We start from the raw sequence: 19,424 nt of genomic DNA, 5'->3' as shown, positions 1-19,424 counted from the left end.
TATAGGCCTCGCTTTGAATCCCTAGACCACAAGACACATTTGTATCAAAGTTTAAGGATCTTCGAAGAGGCCATCAGCTGAGTTGTTGTTATAAAGATCTTGAAAAAAGCTAACGGTACCTACCGTGTTGTATTTCATATTACTTTATCATTCGAAAATCTCAGGTTGGAAGGTTTTTTTAAACTGGCTGTTTCTATTTGTCTAAGAGTACTTTACTTGTTTAGAATTTACTTTTCCGATGAATGCCTCTTTATATAGCGTTAGCAAGTAAAAATTTTGAAACTTCGCGTTCCGTCCGTGAATGTGCAACGCTAAATATTAATAATAGGGTTCAAAATCTATCAATATTCGATTATAAAAAAATCTACTGAATTTAGTTATGCTTCATTCATCCCAACCATCCTTCCATCTCTTTTCCCAAAAATTACAGTCAAACTTAGGCTTTCCTAGCTTATTATTTACATGATTATGAGCTTCACACATCCAACGGCCTAGTTCATCTCTTGATTCTACTCTTGGTGAATTCGCCTCAATAAACTTCTCAAAATCCTTAGCACACCAATTGCATGGGTACACATGTGAAAATAGCATTAGAAACTTTTGCATCTGCAATTTTTCAAAATCTGTGGGTTTTGTAGGATACTTGGCTGTAACTGCGTGTAATAGTGTCCACGATGATGAACCTAGCTTTTGGACATCTGGTGGATTATCTTCATTGTATGTCCTTGATCCGGGTATCAGTATTTGTGAATGTGATGGTTGTATAGGGGGTACAATTTGCGAATTTATAGAAATTGTGTTGTTTGGTTCGTTGGAGGGATCATTAGAAGTATTTTCGGCTACGCCATTCATGTAATTATCCACTTTAAGGGAAATATTTTTACCAATATCTCGAAAGGTAACATATGCAGCGCATGGTAGGCAACTATTTAAACAGATTCCCTTTGTTAGTATAAACATCGCCTTTGTTGGAAGAAATGGATTTTTATACATACAATTTTTGATTGGCTCTCTTCGAAGTAGCATTCTCTTCCTCGGTTGACAATCTTTCCATAATTTAGTTAGTTGAAAACAAATTCAAAGGTTCCAATAAACACAATAGGTATAACGTGAAGTCTCGACTGAGTGTGTAATTTTATTCATTGGTAATGAATGGCTTCGCCTGTTTTTAATTCTTCCTACTTCGCGCCAGTAATTTCATTCCTACCACGATTCCCACAATCGATACATAATTTACGATAAGAATACAAAAGTTTTCTTTTAATTAGCAGGTTAAAGCCCTTTTTCTTTTGAGCCATGCATTTTACTACTTACAGATTCTCTCTAGATACAATTACGTATATGTTCATTCTGATTTAAGCGAGATATGTAACAAATTTATCGCAATAATTAGTCTAAATCAAATGGATTGTTGGAGTGGGTTGTTCCATGAGCTAGATATGAGGTAAAATCAGATGTCCTCAAAGGTCTGGGAGTCAATGCTAGATCTTTACTACCTTCAATATTTTGGTTCTTTTGCAGAAGTTGCTTTTGCCTAATGTATTCTTTAGCAGCGCTTAAAGCCGCCTCTCTGCATAATTCTTTTAGATCTGAACCCGACATTCCATTGGTATGTTGTGCAATTCTTTTTATATCGAAGTCATTTTCATCTACTCTTGTTCCTTTTAATAATACGTTTAAAATCTTCTCTCTTTGTTCAATACCTGGTAATGAGATAAGAAATCTCTTTGGTAATCTTCTTAAAAATGCATCATCAATGTCATTCATTCTATTTGTAGCCCCAATGATCATCACACGACCATTACTTAATAATCCATCCCAAAGCGTCATAAACTCCGCCTTCAAGCTTGCTGTAACTTCGTGATCCGAAGACATACGTTCCCTTAAAAAGGAATCAATCTCATCAATGAATATAATACATGGCTCAATTTTATTTGCCAATGAAAAAAGAGCTCCCACAATCTTGTTTGACTCCCCATACCACTTATCCATCAATGCTGACATTCTTATCGAAATAAAATTGGCACTACTTTCCTTTGCTAACGCCTTTGCTAACATTGTTTTCCCACATCCAGGCGGCCCATACAACAATACACCACTTGGGGCCTGTAAAAGAGGGCTACTCGTAAATATCTCAGGCATCACTAATGGGTATATAACACTTTCATTCAACTCCGATATGATATTTTCTAACCCACCAATACTTTCAAAAGTGGTATCAATTTCTTCCGGAGTTACAACAAACTCCAATATACTCTCTTCATATGCATTCAAAGGCGTTCCAGAAAGTTCCGGCATCTTTTTACATAATTTTTGCCATTGTGCAGATTGTTTATTCTTAGATTCCTTGGATACGCCAATCGGTCCCATCTCCATATCCTTTAACAATCTACTGCTTAGGTAGTAGAGAGAAAGTCCCGTCCCTATCAGGACAGTGATATCCGATATCGCTTTTAGATCAAATTTTGGTGCCATGTTGATTTACTTTCCCTTAGAATATAATTAACAGTACGCTGATGTTGTGTAATCTTCTCGTAGTTGTAGGGCTAACATTATATTTCCCTCTTCGATGTTCCCGCTAAGTTTTCACGTTAACGTTTACATTTCGCATTTCGCAGTTAATATTTCATCGGACTGTTTTTACCTACACCCATACATCGTTATAACATACATCCATCCTTACAATTTCTAATTTTTTGTGGTTCCCTGAATTTTCCGATGATCCCTCTGAAATTGTCCTTCCCGGAAACAAAACGCCTCCGTCTGGGAATTGGGCCCTCCTTGTAGAATTCCGGCTTACCCGTGGTGGAAACACCTCATGTCTGCCTAGCGAGATGTTGTAATATTAACAGAGCTCTATGTTAAAGGTCTAATTTCTGGAATATGCACTAGCATACATTTATATTCTTATTTTAAAGAACCCAAGCCAAAGCGTATGTGATAATGTGTACAATAAGATATGGATATGCTGATATGAATAGACTAAATGATTAATATTAAATGAAGGGATAGAGACCTCGAAGAATATGGATGCCATGACCTAGGGCGAGAAATACAGAATAAGATCCCAGATTACACCGAGAAGAGCCTGTTTCCTAAAATATATGAATACGTTGATACAAATTAAATGCTCTCCGATGGATACTGTGTTCAAGAAAATGCAATATAAGGTTGAGGCCAAAGAAAGTACTATTTAATGCGTTCCTCCACGATCTTTCCATAAAATGCATCAATAACAATTTTTTACTAACAAATATGAAAATCGTTTCATCCTTTAATCAGAACAAATATAAATCATGCCTCCAAAGCAACAATTATCTAAAGCTGCCAAAGCTGCTGCCGCCATGGCTGGTGGTAAGAAGTCTAAGAAGAAGTGGTCCAAGAACAACCACAAGGACAAGGCTGCTCACGCCGTCATCTTAGACCAAGAAAAATTGGACAGAATCATGAAGGAAGTTCCAACTTACAGATATGTTTCCGTCTCTGTTTTGGTTGATAGATTAAAGATTGGTGGTTCTATGGCTAGAGTTGCTTTGAGAGATTTGGAAAAGCAAGGTATCATTGTCCCTGTTTCCAAGCACTCTAAGCAAGCTATCTACACTAGAGCTGTTAACACTGAATAAACTGGAACTAAATATTAATCATATTTTTTCCTTTATTATTAACAACACTATAACAACACTAACAACCCCCATACTTTAAATAATCTTTTATGTATAAATAATAATTGATTCGTATCTGCTATTAATATTTAAGGCTTTCAGTAATTATGAAAATGTGATTTAATTGTCAATACTGCATAATGTTAAATAGTATATATCATTATAAATGGAAAAATTAAACTGTTTAATGTGACAGCAAATTAAGCAGTGCTCGCATACATACGGCTTCTCTTTTCATGTTCTTTCATCTTCAAATAGATGAATCTCTTAATTATTTCCCACTTATTCTTATGCTTAGCTGGAATCTGCTCATCGAATTTATTTAGGGTTCTTAGGAATGTAATTTGAGCATATGGTGAAAAGTTCAATCTTAACCAATAAATACCCAAATAAACAACTAATAAAACACCTGAAGAACCAGTCTTTAACAATATAGTGTCCAAGAGGAGAGTGACGAAAATAAACATTTCAGCATATGCAATCAGATGCAATAAATCCTTATTTTGCATTGTCCATTCATCCGAGCTCTTTTCATCATCCGTAGTGAATTCGTTCTCCTTGTTCAACAGATGCATGTAGCTTAGAATCATAAACGGAAATAACCTATAAAAGGATTTTCCACCACCAATGAACCACAATAAGGCCATTAACATCGATTGGGCATTGACGGAGGATAACAAATCATACCAAGTTGGATTTAACCCATTCCAATTCTGTAACATGGTAATGGAACCTGATAAAAATACACCAACTAACGACAGTCTGTAAGCCAATTGTGGTAACCACCGTAAAATAGACTGATACCATCTTGTACCTCCAATGATACTATAATGTTTATTAACTCTTAAGAATAGCCATTTCCATGAACGATATTTAAAGAATAGCAGAACATGAAAAAAGTATGTGATAGTGAAGAATGCACCTAACCCTAAGGTCATGTAATGGCCTATCGTCCAAATAAGTTTTTGCTTGGCAAGGGGATCAGTCTTTTCTTGCAAAGTCTTTTTCCTTATTATTTTAATCGTTTTTGGTTTGGTCATTGATGTTGTTAACGCTTTTTTGACCTTTGTTACGGTTTACTATCAATCAATAAGTTCACTTCTTATAACTCTTTCTGAAGGTTTAGTTGTAGGAACATAAATCTTATGATATTTATCCCTTATTATCGCGAGCGAAGTTCGTCTCATTTTTTTTTTCTTGAAACTTTTTTGAGTTTTGATGATAGAGATGAGCAAAGAAAAAGTGACCTATAATTCATACTTACGAAAAACTCAAGGATGGCTAATTCAAGGTTCGGCTATGTAAGGCAGTTTGAAACATTTGAAACCTTACTACCGCAATGTTATATAGTTGTAAGAGTTGACGGTAAGAAATTTCATGAATTTTCTAAATATTATGAGTTTGCCAAGCCAAACGATGAAAGAGCTTTGAAATTGATGAATGCATGTGCAAAAAATGTTGTTTTGCAATATAAGAATGATATTGTTTTGGCCTTCGGCGAAAGTGATGAATACTCTTTTGTTTTGAAATCAGATACAACATTGTTTAATAGAAGACGAGATAAGATATCGACACTCTTTGTGTCATTGTTTACTTCGAACTATGTATCACTTTGGTCGAAATTCTTTGTTGACAGGGAATTGCACCGCAAGCATCTACCGTTTTTCGATTCGAGATGTGTGGCATATCCAAATTTGAAATCAATAAAAGACTATCTAAGTTGGAGATTTGTCGATACTCATATTAACAACCTGTATAATACTGCATTTTGGCAATTGATTCAAAAATGTAATATGACTCCAAAGGAAGCAGAAAATAGACTTTGTGGGACATTAAGTGCTGAGAAACAAGAAATTTTATTTAAAGATTGTGGCATAAATTACAATAACGAACCTGAAATGTTTAAGAAAGGATCACTGATTACAAGGAAGGGTGAGATTTTGCACGTTGATGTCATTAAGAATATTGACGAATTATTTATGGGATTTTAGGACACTCGATTTTAGCTATATTAATAATAGATCGAAGTATCCCAACGAGCTTTTATCGGAATACCTTTCAACAAAGAATAACTTATTGGGCCCTTGAAAGGACAAAGAATGCACTGTTGTTGCTTGATTGTTGATGCTAACGATCTTGGAGATAACCGTGTCGTTTATATAGTCATAACGCCATTGGAAAAGTTTTCCATCTTCGCTACCACTGAATATTTGTAATTCATTAGAAGTTGGAAGGAGTTGTAGTCGGCAATTCACTTGAGGTGATTTTTCGGAATGTGTATATCGTTTAAATACTCTCAATTTATCCCATTCGCCTCTATTTGTTCTTCTGTATAATATGCATCCAATATTTGTTACATTGGCTACGTAAAATCTTAAAGACGAAGAGGAATATTGTTTCGCAATGACAAAATCTACGTCGGTCAATATGTGGTCACTCATATTATTGCTTGTCTCGAGTGATCCTAATCTTTCTTGGTTCATATCGCTTGGTGAGGAGGCGAGGTTACTTATATTATTCACATTCTCGTAACAGCATTGATTCTCTACTTTACCATCGATGATTCCATAAAGGTAATTATCGAAACAGCCAAATACCAATGCCTCGGTAATAGAATTTCGAACCCATAATTCATCGTCCTTAGATGTCTTAAAGTTTGCTCCGTCGTTAACATCCCTCAATCCATTTACGGAAATTATCGAATCATTCATCAGCTGTTGGCATTTTTGCAAGACTGAAGAGTTTCTAGTTTCGTTCATTTTTGTAAATTTCCCATGACGAACATTGAAAGAAATGTCAATAATTTTACCTAAGACAGTCCCCATGACAATTTCAATAGTACCATTCTTATGGCTTTGACAATAAACACAATTTATTACATCATTCATATTATCATGTTTCCAAACAGTCAAGGGCTCTTGATCAGTACTAATGAAGTTTTCCAGAGTGGTAATCATTATTCCGTCAATGGTTCCAATCACCAAATGGTATGCAACATTCAATAATTTATTTCTCTTTATGGAGATTATGGGTGTTCTTATTACTTCCAAATGCCTCACGGATGGAAAGGTATGCCTCTTCATGAGTTCATTCCTTAACTTTATGTAAATTGGGTATTGAAACTCTCTCTTATGGCCATCATGTTCATGAAGAATATAAAATAGTTTTATTTTCATTGGGTTTCTCATTTCTGATTCCGCCAAGATGGCGTACTTAGAAGTAGTAGTATATGCATGGATGACGTTTTCCGATTCTGTTTTATAGCATCCAATGACTGTCATCGAAAGCCATTGCATATATTTTCTTCTACCTGAAGAAAGATAGTCACTTTAATGATTTTCAAGTAACATTACTGATTTTTTAGATTTCTGATGACGCTTTTTGACATTATTTTCATACTGTGTGCGAGATTACGTATTGTAAGTTGTATTTATATAGAGCAATCAGCTAGAATATGATCTTTATTTAGCAGAAAATGTTAAGCATCGGAATCCAAACCTCATTTGCAACCGTGAGGGATATTGCTTTATAAAATACAGGGATTACCGCGGTAAATAAAATGCTATAACGACTCACAGCTTTAACCAAAGATCAAACTGAAATAATTATTGTTTCATGTTTTTTCTACCCCAGGAGATTGTAATTAAATGAGGGAAACAGTTTTTAAATATGTTAATGATTCAGTGAACATCATTTTAGGTGAGCTATTTTGAACTACATGTGGTTTCGTTCTGAGATGGTATTACATTCTAGCCGCTACTAACACGAGTACAATGAGATAATATTGATGACTATAATAATGTAAATCTGATGGAACAGTTTCAGATATACTTCCACCATGAACTGAGTTCTGTAATATTATTTTGGACTTGCTTATACCTGCCATAAATCCCACCTACATATGCTTCAATTGCTGTCTTGGATATTCCGTCAGAGATGGAATAGCTACTTACTGATAACACATTACTTTAAAAACATAAATCAATACCTATTAATGTAAGCGTAACTAAAAGAAAGGGTCAGTCATTTCTTAAATTGGTATAATTGGTAGCTACTAATAAGCCATCAATTTGGGATAGGCAAATGATGATTTTATCATTCATTATCTTTATGTATATCAGGCAATTTCATTTTCTCTTAGACTGCTTCTGGTTGACTACTATTTTCCTATGTTTCCAGTGTTGGCCTCCCTTTCGTTCTAATATCCGGCAATTTTAATAGTTCCAACGGCAGTCTTGTGACGACACTTTATCAAGTCCTCAGTTTAATAAAGCACAGAAAGAAATGGAAGATGGTACTTCAAATGGATCAAAGTCAGTGCTTTATTCACACGATGTTTACGTTTCTAAATATTTTCAATGAAGACGCCGAGATTAGGACCCTGTCTGTTTGTCAGATCAACACAATGCGCGCCACGAAAAGGATCTCATCGCGTCACTAACCTTTCCAAAGCAGAATTGGCAAGCAAAGCTAGTGAAACTTAGAGAGTTAAGAGGAGGGGACTCAATTAAACGGCCATTAAAAGTGTCGGTAACTGTAGTAAAATAAATGGAACAACATCACCTTCCCATTCTCAGGGCATGATCATATAATAAGAGGACCACCTATAAAATTGTTATGCTGTCAAGATAAAAGGAAAAAGTCTAGCAAAAAGAGATAATATACAACTAGACGTGGATAGAAAGGTGCTAAAGAGCATAAAAAAATTATATCTCCGCGACGGGGAATTGAACCCCGATCTGGCACGCGACAAGCGCCCATTCTAACCATTAAACTATCACGGAATCTTGTTGCAGAAACGTACGATAAAACAGTTGCTGATTGACAATAAGTCCCTGCTTCTCATCAACTCGGATGCTAGGTTTTAATAGATGTGTGGAGCTTTCTGAATGTTAGAGCTTGTTTGTTTTGATGCACAACCAGTTTGTATCTAAAACAATATGAAAGATTGTTCCTCCTACAAATTTTCTTTCTTCCACACGTATATTTTATATATTCTGGTGTATATGAAATGATAGTTCCTGGTTGAGATAACAGTATCCAGAAACTTGAATGAAAAAAAACAGTTTATCTATTAGAATATGTATAGTAATTAAAATATGGGAGACATAAAACTTTTAGGATCTACGGGTTTGCAATATTCAAGCCAGTGTTCGGTCTAACATGATCGTTAAAATCTTCTACAAATTGTGATCCAAACACACTTTGTTGTTGTCCGATATCATTTGTATCGAGACTAATATGCGAATCGTGGTTGGATAAATTGCTTGAAATAGCATCTGATTCGCCCGTTGTTGTAAATATCGATCCAGAATCGTTTCGTAAATTACGTTGTATTATTAAGTCGTCATTGTCAAAGTTATAGCCACCATTAGTTACCATGTAATCGCCATCATTTGTATTTGCTGTCACATCGTTATTTTGGATTTTGTTATTATTCATTGATGTCACTATCGTATTCCCTAATGGTGATTTAGTTTGGTACTGTTCTGTATTTTTGTTTTTACCAATGAGTGAATTGAAAAACCTCTGGAGATTGTTCGTTTTGTATGCTGTGATGACTTTCCCATCGGAATCAATAAAATTTGTTTGTTTAGGTTTGATGCAATAATGGTATAAGAATAGAAGAATCAATAACAGTAAGGGAACACCAATCCCTACACAACAACCAATGACAATATTTCTGTTCTTCTTACTTAAACCAGAGGTAGTTTTATTTTTATTTGTTGAACCATCTGGTGGCATGTAGGTCACAGTGGTGTAGAGGTTGGATAGCACCGTTTTTCCATGTATGATACTTGTCACAGTTAGCTGTGGATTATATGATGAACTTCGTGGATTGGATGATGAAGATGATGATGAAGTTGTTGTTGAGATTAACGATGATGATGAAGAAGAAGATAGCGATGATGGTGATGATGATGATGATGATGATGACGACGACGAAGACGAGGTTCTTGATGAAGATGTACTAGGGGATCTACTAGATAATCGTGGAAGTGAAGAAGCTGTTGATGATATTATACTGGATGTAGCAGGTGACAAAGAAAAGCTAGATGAAGATGTTATTCTCGAAGTCTGCGTGAATGATCTAATTGAAGAGCTAACGACAAGTGAACTGGACGAATACAGTGAGAAAAATGAAGCTGAAGCTAAACTTGTCGAACTTGGGATTGAACTTGACTGCAATGGAGAAATGAATGAAGAAAGTTGTGATGTGCTTGCAGATGAGCTTATCACGGTATTCGAACTTCGTATGTAAGTCGATGATGGAGCAACAAAACTTTCTTCGTGAGAAGTTGTAACAGATTCAATCACTGATAAAGAGGAAATCGAAGGTAGTAAAGCTGTTGGGGTAGATATGGACGATGAAAAGGATTGCAATGATTCTTCATGAGAGCTGGATATCAGAATACTCAAAGAAGTGGTTTCATTTCCTGCCGCAGGCGGTATAAACTCTTGTCCTCTTGTATATTTAGAGTATACTATTAGAGCCAAAAAAAATTTGAGGTAGGAGATCATATTATATTATAATGCTTGGAGAAGAAGGAAAATTAAAATAAAAAGAATTGGGATATTGAGGAACTGAACAAAAAATTAACGAAAGCAAAGATGCAGAAAAAGCAAAAGGGCAAAAGGGGGGGTATCTGAAATATGGAATGACAAAGAACTGAATGATAGCTCAAAAATTATTGCCTAATAATGAGCATAAATGGAAAAAAATACAAGTGGATTTGTTGCTCTACTTTCGTTGCCCCTATGTTCAACGTTAAGCACAATAACAAGCTTCTAAATGGAAAGTTCAACTTCCTCGAAGGATCTCCAAAATAAAAAATATAGCAGGACGGAATGCTATAAGCTGTGTTGGTAAGTTGTTCTCGAGTAAATTCTCCTGAAGTGTTTGCGAGGAATCTCAAATCGTAGAACAACGGAGTCCTATTTTTAACTGATCATGACAGATCAGTTCTCGGAAAAATTTCCTGAACTTTCCTTCAAACAAAAATGAGCCGGAATTTCTTAAAATTGGCACTAAATTATTGAAATTAAAAGAATGTATAATGTGGGTCCACAGCTAAAGAAGATTCTTATAAATATGACTATATACAGGTGATATTCTTCTGGCCATTGGAGTATATTATTTTAGAGCTCAGTACCTTAATTAATATCGAGCATTTGTGTAGAAGTCCCTTACGTCTTCGATCTCATCGAGTTGATCTTGTAGTTTTTCAAGCTTGAGAATTATATCTTCATCATTAATATTGATGACCATGTCTCTTTTGGGGATGTACTTGTTACGCACTTGTTCCCTTATAATGAAACCCGCTTTGATGAAATCATCTGCAACCTGATTAGTATCCGATGGGTCAGTAATTATAACCTCATATAGTGGTTCATCATTTCCTGGATTTAAAGAAATACTCTCCTCATCTTGAATCCTTTCTTCTTGAGCAATCGGTTCTATGTCTTCTACACCTTCGATTTCAAGACCTAATTCTAATACTTTCTCTTCGGAATCTAAATTTTTGGGCGCTAAGACTTCCAAATAACCTCTTCTATCAAATTGATATAACGTTGGTGTCATGGATCCATTAGCTTTTGTAAAGGCGCTTCTGACCAAGCTGATAGTTCTATTTTTATTATTTGTTGTCGATTCAATGACAAAGGCTACACCTCCAGGCCCCATCCCCTCATAAACACAAATATTACTATCTGCATCCTGTCCATTACTACTACCCCCAGATGTTCCCTTCTTTATGGCATTCTCGACAACTTTCTTTGATACGTTACTCTTCGTAGCTAGTTCGATAAGACTGTTCAATTGATTTGTATCATTCTGTTTTGCAGCAAGGGCAATTTGTAACGATATCTTATTTGCAATCTTATTCTTCATGGCGTCATTTTTCATCTTTTGATGTTTAATAGTTGACCATTTGTTATGTCCGGAATAGATTACACCATTCAACGTTCGGATTCCTCTCCTATTAATGCAACTCTTCAAATGACGGAATAAGTTTGAATTTATTAAATACTGTCGTTGTATATTAACAGGTAACATTTGTGGGTTGTGCTTCTGTATTAAAAGGTACTAGTATATTGTTCTGTTCCTGATTAATACTACGTAACTCTAGTTCTAAATTTCAGTTTACCGAATTTAGGGACATCAGTTGAAAATTCCGAATAAGAAAATAAATTAAATGGCAACCAATTTCAAGCAACACTTTTAATTCAATAGTAAGAGCAAGCATACCAATATACACAGAGAAGGATGGCTGAGAAGCGTACATTGCTAGCTGTGATAGGTGATGAGAATACTACCACAGGTCTCCTCTTAGCGGGCATTGGACAGATATCAAACAGTAATACTGAATTAGCTGATAAAAACTTTTTCGTTTACCAAGAAGGTAAGACTACTAGAGAGGAAATTACTGATATCTTTGAACATTTCACTGAGGAAAGAGACGACATTGCCATATTGTTGATTAACCAACACGTTGCAGAGATTATCAGGTCTAAGATTGATGCATTTGTAAATCCATTTCCTGCCATTTTGGAAATACCTTCTAAAGATCATCCTTATGACCCAGAAAAGGATTCCGTGTTAAAGAGAGTTAGGAAGTTATTTGGGGAATAGACTCAAAGCTGTTACATTATAAAATCGATAGAGAAGTGGTTCTTGATAAATATCTTTATAGTTTCATATAAATCAAGAAAAGGCGATAATAAATAATAATAATAAAAAAAACATGTTTCGCATTAAAATTATAAAGCTAGAGACTTGTGACATATAAACAAAATTTTATTAGCATTATAACTCAGCTATGGACTTGGTCAAGGCTTCAATAAAAATATCGGCATGTTTTTCCTCAAAAGTTAATGTTGGTCTCAATCTAACTGCCGTGACTGCGCAACCCCCAACATTGCAACCGTTTAGTCTCAATTTCTTCAATAGCAAATCTCTTATTTCTCCAGTTGGTAAATCCCATGCGATAAATGTTCCTCTTCCTTTTCCTCTTAGGTTTTGGAACAAAGTTGGGTTCTTGGCTTGTAAATTTTCCAATTTTTTGAATAAATAGTTCCCAACTCTGGAACATTGCTCTAATAAATCGTTCTTGACAATTTCACCACCAATTGTATTGGCAATAAGAATTCTAGCTGAGTCACCACACCAGGTATTAAATTGTCTGTATGGTTTACTTGGAATAAAAGCTGGATCATGGAAGAAATATCCTGCTGTTTGAAATTTCTTAGAGAATGTGACTAGATCCACTGGTGGTTGGATATCGGCATATTCGTGACACCAGAATTTCCCTGTAGCTCCAACACCAGTTTGAACCTCGTCAATAATATAAACAATATTATATTTCAAAGTCAAAGTTCTGAGGCTTTGTAAGAAATATTTGGAAGCATGATTATCACCACCTTCTGATTGAATGGGTTCGATAATTAAAGCTGCCACTTTGATTGGCCAGGTTTTGATTAAATCTTCAGCGATCTTTAAGCAACGATCATCTTCTTCCTTATTAACTTTAGAATTTGCTTCATCATCTAATGGATATTTGTATGATGGGAATTCAGCATGAGGCCAGCGGAAGGCTGGAACATCCAATTTATGGATCGGTTTGGAGCAAGTGACAGATCCGGAGGCAAATAATCTACCATGGAATGCCCTCTTAAATGAAAGGACAGATAATTCCGGAGATCCCGGTGGTGAATTATCCATGACACTTTCCAGCTCCTCGGCGGTAAAATCCTTACCATTTCTTTGCTTGAAACGATAATAAATGAAAGCTGCCTTAAAGGCCAATTCGTTTGCGTCAGCACCTGATAGTCCAGACCAGACATGATCCTGGCCCTTTGGAGCAAATTTAAGAAGATCATTTAATAATGGAGTAATCTCCTTTGAGGGGAAGTTACCTAAAGCTGGACGGTCAACTAAGGCACGAATCATTGTTGGGCTCTGTGCTGCCTTAATCAACTCTGGATTGTTGTAACCTAGTGCAATTGAGGCAATTTGTGCGTATAAATCCAAGTATGTGTTACCGTCAACATCAACAATGTAATTACCCAAAGATTTTTCATAATCAGCAACAAAATAAGCAGGTCTTGAATCGAAGACCTTATCTAATTTTTCTAATTCTTTGTTACATTCTGGACCTGGAATTGTTTTGGTCTTTATAACAGGTTGTTTTGGTTCAGCAGGGTAGTAGGATTCACAGGCAGGCATCGGTATTTGTATTCTCGAAGTACTGGTTTCAAACTCTTCAAGAATGACTATTAAAGGGGAAAAGAGTTAAGTTGTTTGTAATTGAGCTCCCTTTTATAGCCATTGCATATTTTTCCATGAGCGCCCTTGATCTTCTCTTCCCTTATTATCCTCACTATCCAATAGAAATCGATAACGGAACAGATAGAATACAACTGATACAATAATTAGGTTATCGATATCATACGGACACAAATTGAATGGGTAGTAAGATAGTATCCAAGAGTGCAATCACGATTGGTTTATGCAAAGTTTCTACTACCTATCTATTTGTCAATTCTGATTTTTCAGTAGCAATTGATAGTAATGTCAGATAGCAGCGTCGAAAAGATCCGCGCGGTATTATTCCTTATCTGATAAAGATTTGTGATGGCAGCAAAGGAATAATGAAATGGAACATTTGAATGATGGATACGTCTAAAGATTACCTATCGTTATCGTGGAACATATATTAAATATTAATTCTAATTCTTTTTAGTTCTATCTTCGTATATATCATAAAAAATGCGTAATATCGTATCGTGTCAATTGTCGTCGTCGTGGTTATTGTTGGTCATATCTACCCTATCTTATGGGCAAACTTCTTGTTCATCCCAGGTCTCCAACCCTGTGCCATCTTGTTCTGTGGATCTCCTATAAATCCATCTTTCACCTCCTCTTCCATCCTTTAGATTCAAGTAATCCACTGTGTCAATACAAAGACAAACAATACCGAAATTTTCTAAACCTGCGTCTTCTTTGGCTCCATCAACCCCTCTTTGGATCTTATCTAGTGCCTTACTTGTTTCCTTAGTCAATGGACTTCCTGGCGCAGGCTTCCTATACAACGATTTGGAAGATCTAGACAAAGAGGACCATTGTCTAATAACTTCGTTATCCCAATCTTCATCATCAGGCACACAGCAAAAATCCTCTTCTTCGTCATGAACATATTCACCAGCCTCTTCGTTATTCGTAACTTTCGGAGATAGGATTTTATATTTCGTAAGTAATTCCTTAGGCACATGTTCTTTTGATTTATTCGATATAACGAAACATTGGCCGCTAAATCTGTATTGCTCCCATGTTTGAGGGAAATAAACGCACGTTTCAAAAGTGGTAGTGTGGTCCTTCTCTTGAGGGAACGATTCATCTATTTTCCCACTTCTCAAATCAGAATTGAAGGTCAACACATTAGTCTTCTTATCGTGGAATAAAAAATCTCTAAACACTACGGTTCTCACTCGGGGCAGATTGGCTGCATTATCTATTGTGGCGAATTGTAACGGCGTGAAAGGTTGCAATTCGTTATTTTTGCAGGATTGAATGAAAGTAGGGACCCACGGTGCCATCTGTGAATGAAACATTGTTGTTATTTAAATTTCTGGCTTGGTGCTTGGCAGCCTATTCAAGATTGTTGATGATATGTGGAAACTGGTCAGTTGTTCAGGAATGCTGAGGAAAGATGGTTGTTATCTGATGATCTGAAAGCAAATTTGTGAGTAAAATTTACCTGTGACATTTTCCCAGGAAATGTTTGCACCGACCCAAAACTCCGCGGAAGAAAATCTGTCACCAAAAACGAGATTATGCAAATAAATATACAAGAGATAGTCTATAAGCTATTTAATTATCTAACCATTCCAAGAATTCTGGGGCAAAATATGTGATGATCAATCTGGCACCAGCTCTCAAGAACCCTTGATGGGATTCGAAAGCGATTGTCTTCAAATCAACAATTCCCTTTTCAGCAGCAGCATGAAGCATAGCATATTCACCAGATACATGGTATGCGCAGATGGGTAAATCAGCGCAAATATCACTTGCTTCTCTCATAATATCTAAATAAAATGTAGAAGGCTTGATGATGATCCCATCAGCACCTTCATTCAAATCCCTCTTTAGTGCTCTACGGGCCAATCCACGTCCAGCAGGTGGTAATTGATAACATTTTCTATCCCCAGCTGATGGAGAAGAACAAGCTGCATCACGGAATGGGCCATACAAGTTCCCACTAAATTTAGCTGAATAAGACAAAACGAATGTTTTATGTGCCAACTTAGCATTAATCAAACCACGTTTAATTTCTTTAATTCTTCCATCGATCATATCACTTGGAGCCACACAGTTGGCACCAGCCTTAGCATAGTTTACAGCTACTGCGGCTATTCTAGCCACACTTCTCTCTCTGTCGATTGTGCCGTCAGGTAATAGAACACCACAATGACCATGAGAAGTATATTCACAAAGACAAACGTCACAGGCTATATACAAATCAGGGAAGTTCTCACGTAAGACTTTGATACCTTGAATAACTGGTCCCTCTGGATCGTCTGCCGCGGTACCAAACTCATCCTTGATCCCGGCTTTCAAAGGCACACCGAACAAGATGACAGATTTCAATCCCTTAGCGACCAATGGTTTCAAATACTCAGATAATTTGTTCACACCGAATCTCTTTATATTGGGGAGAGATTCGATTGGGGTACTCTCATCAGGATTGTCTGAGATGAAAAGAGGGAAGATCAACATGTTTTTGGATAATTGACGTTCACTTTGCCATTCTCTTAGTAATGGGTGGTTGTAACCTCCAGCGAGTACGGAGGAAATTTCGGTTTGGTCGATGTCTAGAAATTCAGCTTTATGCATTGTTGGCGTCCTGTTTAGTCAATGTTAAAAAGGTAAGAGTTTGTAAAGTGTATAAGTCAAGAAAGGGACTGTGAAACAATATGTTGAATGTAAGTTGTCTTTTATAATCCTAAGTGAAATTCCACCAACCAGGAACGAGCGGACATTTAAAGTTAAGGGAATGCGCCGTCGCTTCGTGGAATGTTAATGACACGTTTTATTTCATTTATTATAATAAAAAAACAATCAGATTGATTGTTGCCCCATTATCCAGGTTGTTTAAAGAAGAGTACTGGATATAACTCTGTTGAGCTGATTTTTCTATTCAAAATGATTAGGTAGCCTCCTTTACATAATTTTTTTTGGCGCAAACACCATGGCTGAGACATTTGAGCAAATATTGATAATATTTTAAGAAAGAAAACAGACATATTGGTTCAACTGCAAAAGGTGCCTAAGAGGAGCAAATACTGCTCAAGAATACTAGTTGCAATTACAAGCGATCAAAGATTTAATTCAAGCGTTGGAATATTAGCAACCTTTACCTGTATGAACCAACATTTTAAAGTTTGATAATTATTTTTAATCAATTTTAGTTGAAAAGTTATATAAAGTTCTCCGACAAATACTTGAATGACGTGCCATGTCTAATTTGGTTTAAGGTAGCAATATTTAGTTTTATTTTGGTGATATTCTAGAAAGTATTTAAACTGAAAAAACTAATCAAGAAATGAAAATTCAAATATTCAAGAGAAAAAATAAATATTGTCTTAAATTTCTTATTTTCTCGACCCAAAAACCGTAACTATACTTACCATTTACTTTCCTTGATCAGAATCAACTATTCCCCATACAAAGTAAATTAAATACTCAACTAATAATGGGATGACGGCATGACCGATTTTATGTAATAAAATAGGAGCTCTAAACAAATTTTTTCACATTAATATGGTTGTTTGGCCGAGCGGTCTAAGGCGCCTGATTCAAGATCAAACATTCTTGACTGTGGAACACCACAGGAATACTCAGGTATCGTAAGATGCAAGAGTTCGGATCTCTTAGCAACCATTTATTTTTTCTTTTCCCACCAATTTTTTTTACGACTGCTGCAAACAAACACGACTAAACGAACGCCTTGTTTGAAACGTATTAGTCACAGGCAAATCCTTTTACATGCTAATCCTATATTCTATTCTTAGGCCCTCTCACGTCGCCAAGGGTTGAATAATGTATCGTTTGCTGCGGCGGACTCTTCGCCGCTAGTCATCTATCACCCTCGCTCGAAGAACAAAACAAAAGGACGAAACAGAAAAGACACGAAATTTTGAAGAGAACGTAAACAAATTACGTCGATTCCTATTCACTTATAGGAGCCCATCCAGACAAGAGAAACAGAGCGTCGTGTGCCATAGTTCACTCCACTCCCTGTAGTGATAACACAACAAAACACAACATTGCAAATGAGAGATTATAAGTTGGTTGTCCTAGGTGCCGGTGGTGTGGGTAAGTCCTGTCTTACTGTTCAGTTTGTTCAGGGAATATATTTAGACACGTATGACCCTACCATTGAAGATTCATATAGAAAGACAATCGAAATAGATAATAAGGTGTTCGATTTGGAAATCTTGGATACTGCTGGTGTGGCACAATTCACCGCTATGAGAGAATTGTATATTAAATCAGGAATGGGGTTTCTGTTAGTTTATTCAGTCACTGACCCTCAATCATTGGATGAATTGATGGAATTGAGAGAACAAGTTCTTAGAATTAAGGATACAGATAGAGTACCAATGGTTCTTGTTGGTAACAAGGCTGATTTAACCGAAGATAGAGTAATTAGTGTGGAAGAAGGAATAGAAGTTAGCAGTAAATGGGGGAAAGTCCCATTTTATGAAACTAGTGCATTATTAAGGAGCAACGTCGATGAAGTATTTGTGGATTTGGTAAGACAAATCATCAGGAATGAAATGGAAACAGTGGCTAAGTCTGAGGCTAGATACCCAAGTCAACAAAATCTGTCAACAAGAAATACATCACGTTCTAATACGAATGTGTCTAGACAAAACCAAAGTTCGAAACAACAACAAGAAGCATCAACGACACAGGCTAAGAGGAATCAAGGACAAGCGAAGAAACAAAGTTCGAGCAAGCAACCTCAAGAAAGAGTAGCATCTCAACGAAAGGACATTAGAACCCCACAAGGACAAGCAAATGCAAATATAAGGAACGCATCAATTGAGAAAAGAAAAAAGAAAACCAAATGTGTTATTTTATGATTAGGTAAAGGCTAGAAGTTTTGAAGACGATGGACTCTCTGTTATTAGTTATAATTTTTGTTAATCATATATAGGGAAATAGTTTTTCATAAAAACCGAAAAAGTTAACGGTATTCTTATTAACAATGGTATAATATACTTTGAATAATAACGTTAATGAGAAGCAATAGTTAATCATCAACGAGTTTAAAAAAATTTATGGACGCGACCGGAATCGAACTGATGACCTCTTCCTTGCAAGGGAAGCGCGCTACCAACTGCGCCACGTGCCCATAATATATAACAAAAAAAATTGAAATCTTTTTCTACTTCAATATATTACAAACTGAAATAATTTTTATTAAAACGGCACTTTCCTCAGTTGGGAAGCATTATAACATAAAGGTTTACCTTATGTTTGTTCAGGTGCTTATTGTTTTTCAGGTTGGAGCAAAATTAAAAGAATTACTTCAATGAACACTTCTTTTTCTTATTAGATATGGACTGGGCGGCTAACAATTTCAATTCTTGTTTTTTTTCTTTGCTATTTTTTTAGATCATACGGTTTGCATTGCTGTGATTATACTACTTTGTCAAATCCCACCCAATCTATTTGAAAAGAACCTTTCAAATTAG

At 35.9% G+C, this 19,424-nt stretch overlaps 11 protein-coding genes and 3 non-coding genes across 14 annotated transcripts; 3 read left to right on the top strand and 11 right to left on the bottom strand.

Moving 5' to 3' along the window:
* Positions 1-384: 384 nt before the first annotated feature.
* On the bottom strand, positions 385-1,026 carry ERV1 (flavin-linked sulfhydryl oxidase; the record flags this gene model as incomplete). Its single annotated transcript, XM_003673101.1, has 1 exon — positions 385-1,026. The coding sequence occupies one exon, from the start codon at positions 1,024-1,026 to the stop codon at positions 385-387; it is 642 nt and encodes a 213-aa protein (XP_003673149.1).
* Positions 1,027-1,389: 363 nt separating this feature from the next.
* MSP1 (protein-degrading AAA family ATPase MSP1) lies at positions 1,390-2,475 on the bottom strand (the record flags this gene model as incomplete). The annotated part of the gene is made up of 1 exon (XM_003673100.1): positions 1,390-2,475. One exon carries the CDS (start codon positions 2,473-2,475, stop codon positions 1,390-1,392), a length of 1,086 nt encoding a protein of 361 aa, XP_003673148.1.
* Positions 2,476-3,862: 1,387 nt separating this feature from the next.
* NCAS0A01980 (uncharacterized protein) lies at positions 3,863-4,702 on the bottom strand (the record flags this gene model as incomplete). The annotated part of the gene is made up of 1 exon (XM_003673099.1): positions 3,863-4,702. The coding sequence occupies one exon, from the start codon at positions 4,700-4,702 to the stop codon at positions 3,863-3,865; it is 840 nt and encodes a 279-aa protein (XP_003673147.1).
* Positions 4,703-5,668: 966 nt separating this feature from the next.
* NCAS0A01960 (uncharacterized protein) lies at positions 5,669-6,958 on the bottom strand (the record flags this gene model as incomplete). Its single annotated transcript, XM_003673098.1, has 1 exon — positions 5,669-6,958. One exon carries the CDS (start codon positions 6,956-6,958, stop codon positions 5,669-5,671), a length of 1,290 nt encoding a protein of 429 aa, XP_003673146.1.
* Positions 6,959-8,374: 1,416 nt separating this feature from the next.
* Positions 8,375-8,446, bottom strand: NCAS0Atrna6D. The gene has a single exon. It is a non-coding gene; the product is annotated as a tRNA-Asp (tRNA).
* A 340-nt stretch (positions 8,447-8,786) lies between these two features.
* MTL1 (Mtl1p) lies at positions 8,787-10,184 on the bottom strand (the record flags this gene model as incomplete). Its single annotated transcript, XM_003673097.1, has 1 exon — positions 8,787-10,184. One exon carries the CDS (start codon positions 10,182-10,184, stop codon positions 8,787-8,789), a length of 1,398 nt encoding a protein of 465 aa, XP_003673145.1.
* Positions 10,185-10,821: 637 nt separating this feature from the next.
* On the bottom strand, positions 10,822-11,718 carry DPC29 (post-initiation translation factor DPC29; the record flags this gene model as incomplete). The annotated part of the gene is made up of 1 exon (XM_003673096.1): positions 10,822-11,718. One exon carries the CDS (start codon positions 11,716-11,718, stop codon positions 10,822-10,824), a length of 897 nt encoding a protein of 298 aa, XP_003673144.1.
* Positions 11,719-11,928: 210 nt separating this feature from the next.
* Positions 11,929-12,294, top strand: VMA7 (H(+)-transporting V1 sector ATPase subunit F; the record flags this gene model as incomplete). Its single annotated transcript, XM_003673095.1, has 1 exon — positions 11,929-12,294. One exon carries the CDS (start codon positions 11,929-11,931, stop codon positions 12,292-12,294), a length of 366 nt encoding a protein of 121 aa, XP_003673143.1.
* A 174-nt stretch (positions 12,295-12,468) lies between these two features.
* Positions 12,469-13,887, bottom strand: UGA1 (4-aminobutyrate transaminase; the record flags this gene model as incomplete). The annotated part of the gene is made up of 1 exon (XM_003673094.1): positions 12,469-13,887. One exon carries the CDS (start codon positions 13,885-13,887, stop codon positions 12,469-12,471), a length of 1,419 nt encoding a protein of 472 aa, XP_003673142.1.
* A 608-nt stretch (positions 13,888-14,495) lies between these two features.
* On the bottom strand, positions 14,496-15,272 carry NCAS0A01910 (uncharacterized protein; the record flags this gene model as incomplete). The annotated part of the gene is made up of 1 exon (XM_003673093.1): positions 14,496-15,272. The coding sequence occupies one exon, from the start codon at positions 15,270-15,272 to the stop codon at positions 14,496-14,498; it is 777 nt and encodes a 258-aa protein (XP_003673141.1).
* Positions 15,273-15,531: 259 nt separating this feature from the next.
* On the bottom strand, positions 15,532-16,554 carry HEM2 (porphobilinogen synthase HEM2; the record flags this gene model as incomplete). The annotated part of the gene is made up of 1 exon (XM_003673092.1): positions 15,532-16,554. One exon carries the CDS (start codon positions 16,552-16,554, stop codon positions 15,532-15,534), a length of 1,023 nt encoding a protein of 340 aa, XP_003673140.1.
* Positions 16,555-17,483: 929 nt separating this feature from the next.
* Positions 17,484-17,601, top strand: NCAS0Atrna10L. Its single transcript has 2 exons — positions 17,484-17,522; positions 17,557-17,601. It is a non-coding gene; the product is annotated as a tRNA-Leu (tRNA).
* A 392-nt stretch (positions 17,602-17,993) lies between these two features.
* RSR1 (Ras family GTPase RSR1) lies at positions 17,994-18,809 on the top strand (the record flags this gene model as incomplete). The annotated part of the gene is made up of 1 exon (XM_003673091.1): positions 17,994-18,809. One exon carries the CDS (start codon positions 17,994-17,996, stop codon positions 18,807-18,809), a length of 816 nt encoding a protein of 271 aa, XP_003673139.1.
* A 199-nt stretch (positions 18,810-19,008) lies between these two features.
* On the bottom strand, positions 19,009-19,081 carry NCAS0Atrna3A. The gene has a single exon. It is a non-coding gene; the product is annotated as a tRNA-Ala (tRNA).
* Positions 19,082-19,424: the final 343 nt, after the last annotated feature.

This window comes from Naumovozyma castellii, chromosome 1 (assembly GCF_000237345.1).
Source record: "Naumovozyma castellii chromosome 1, complete genome".
Classification (NCBI taxonomy): Eukaryota; Fungi; Ascomycota; class Saccharomycetes; order Saccharomycetales; family Saccharomycetaceae; genus Naumovozyma; species Naumovozyma castellii.
Note: the sequence above shows the minus strand (reverse complement) of the source record. Positions and strands in the feature narration are given on the sequence as shown.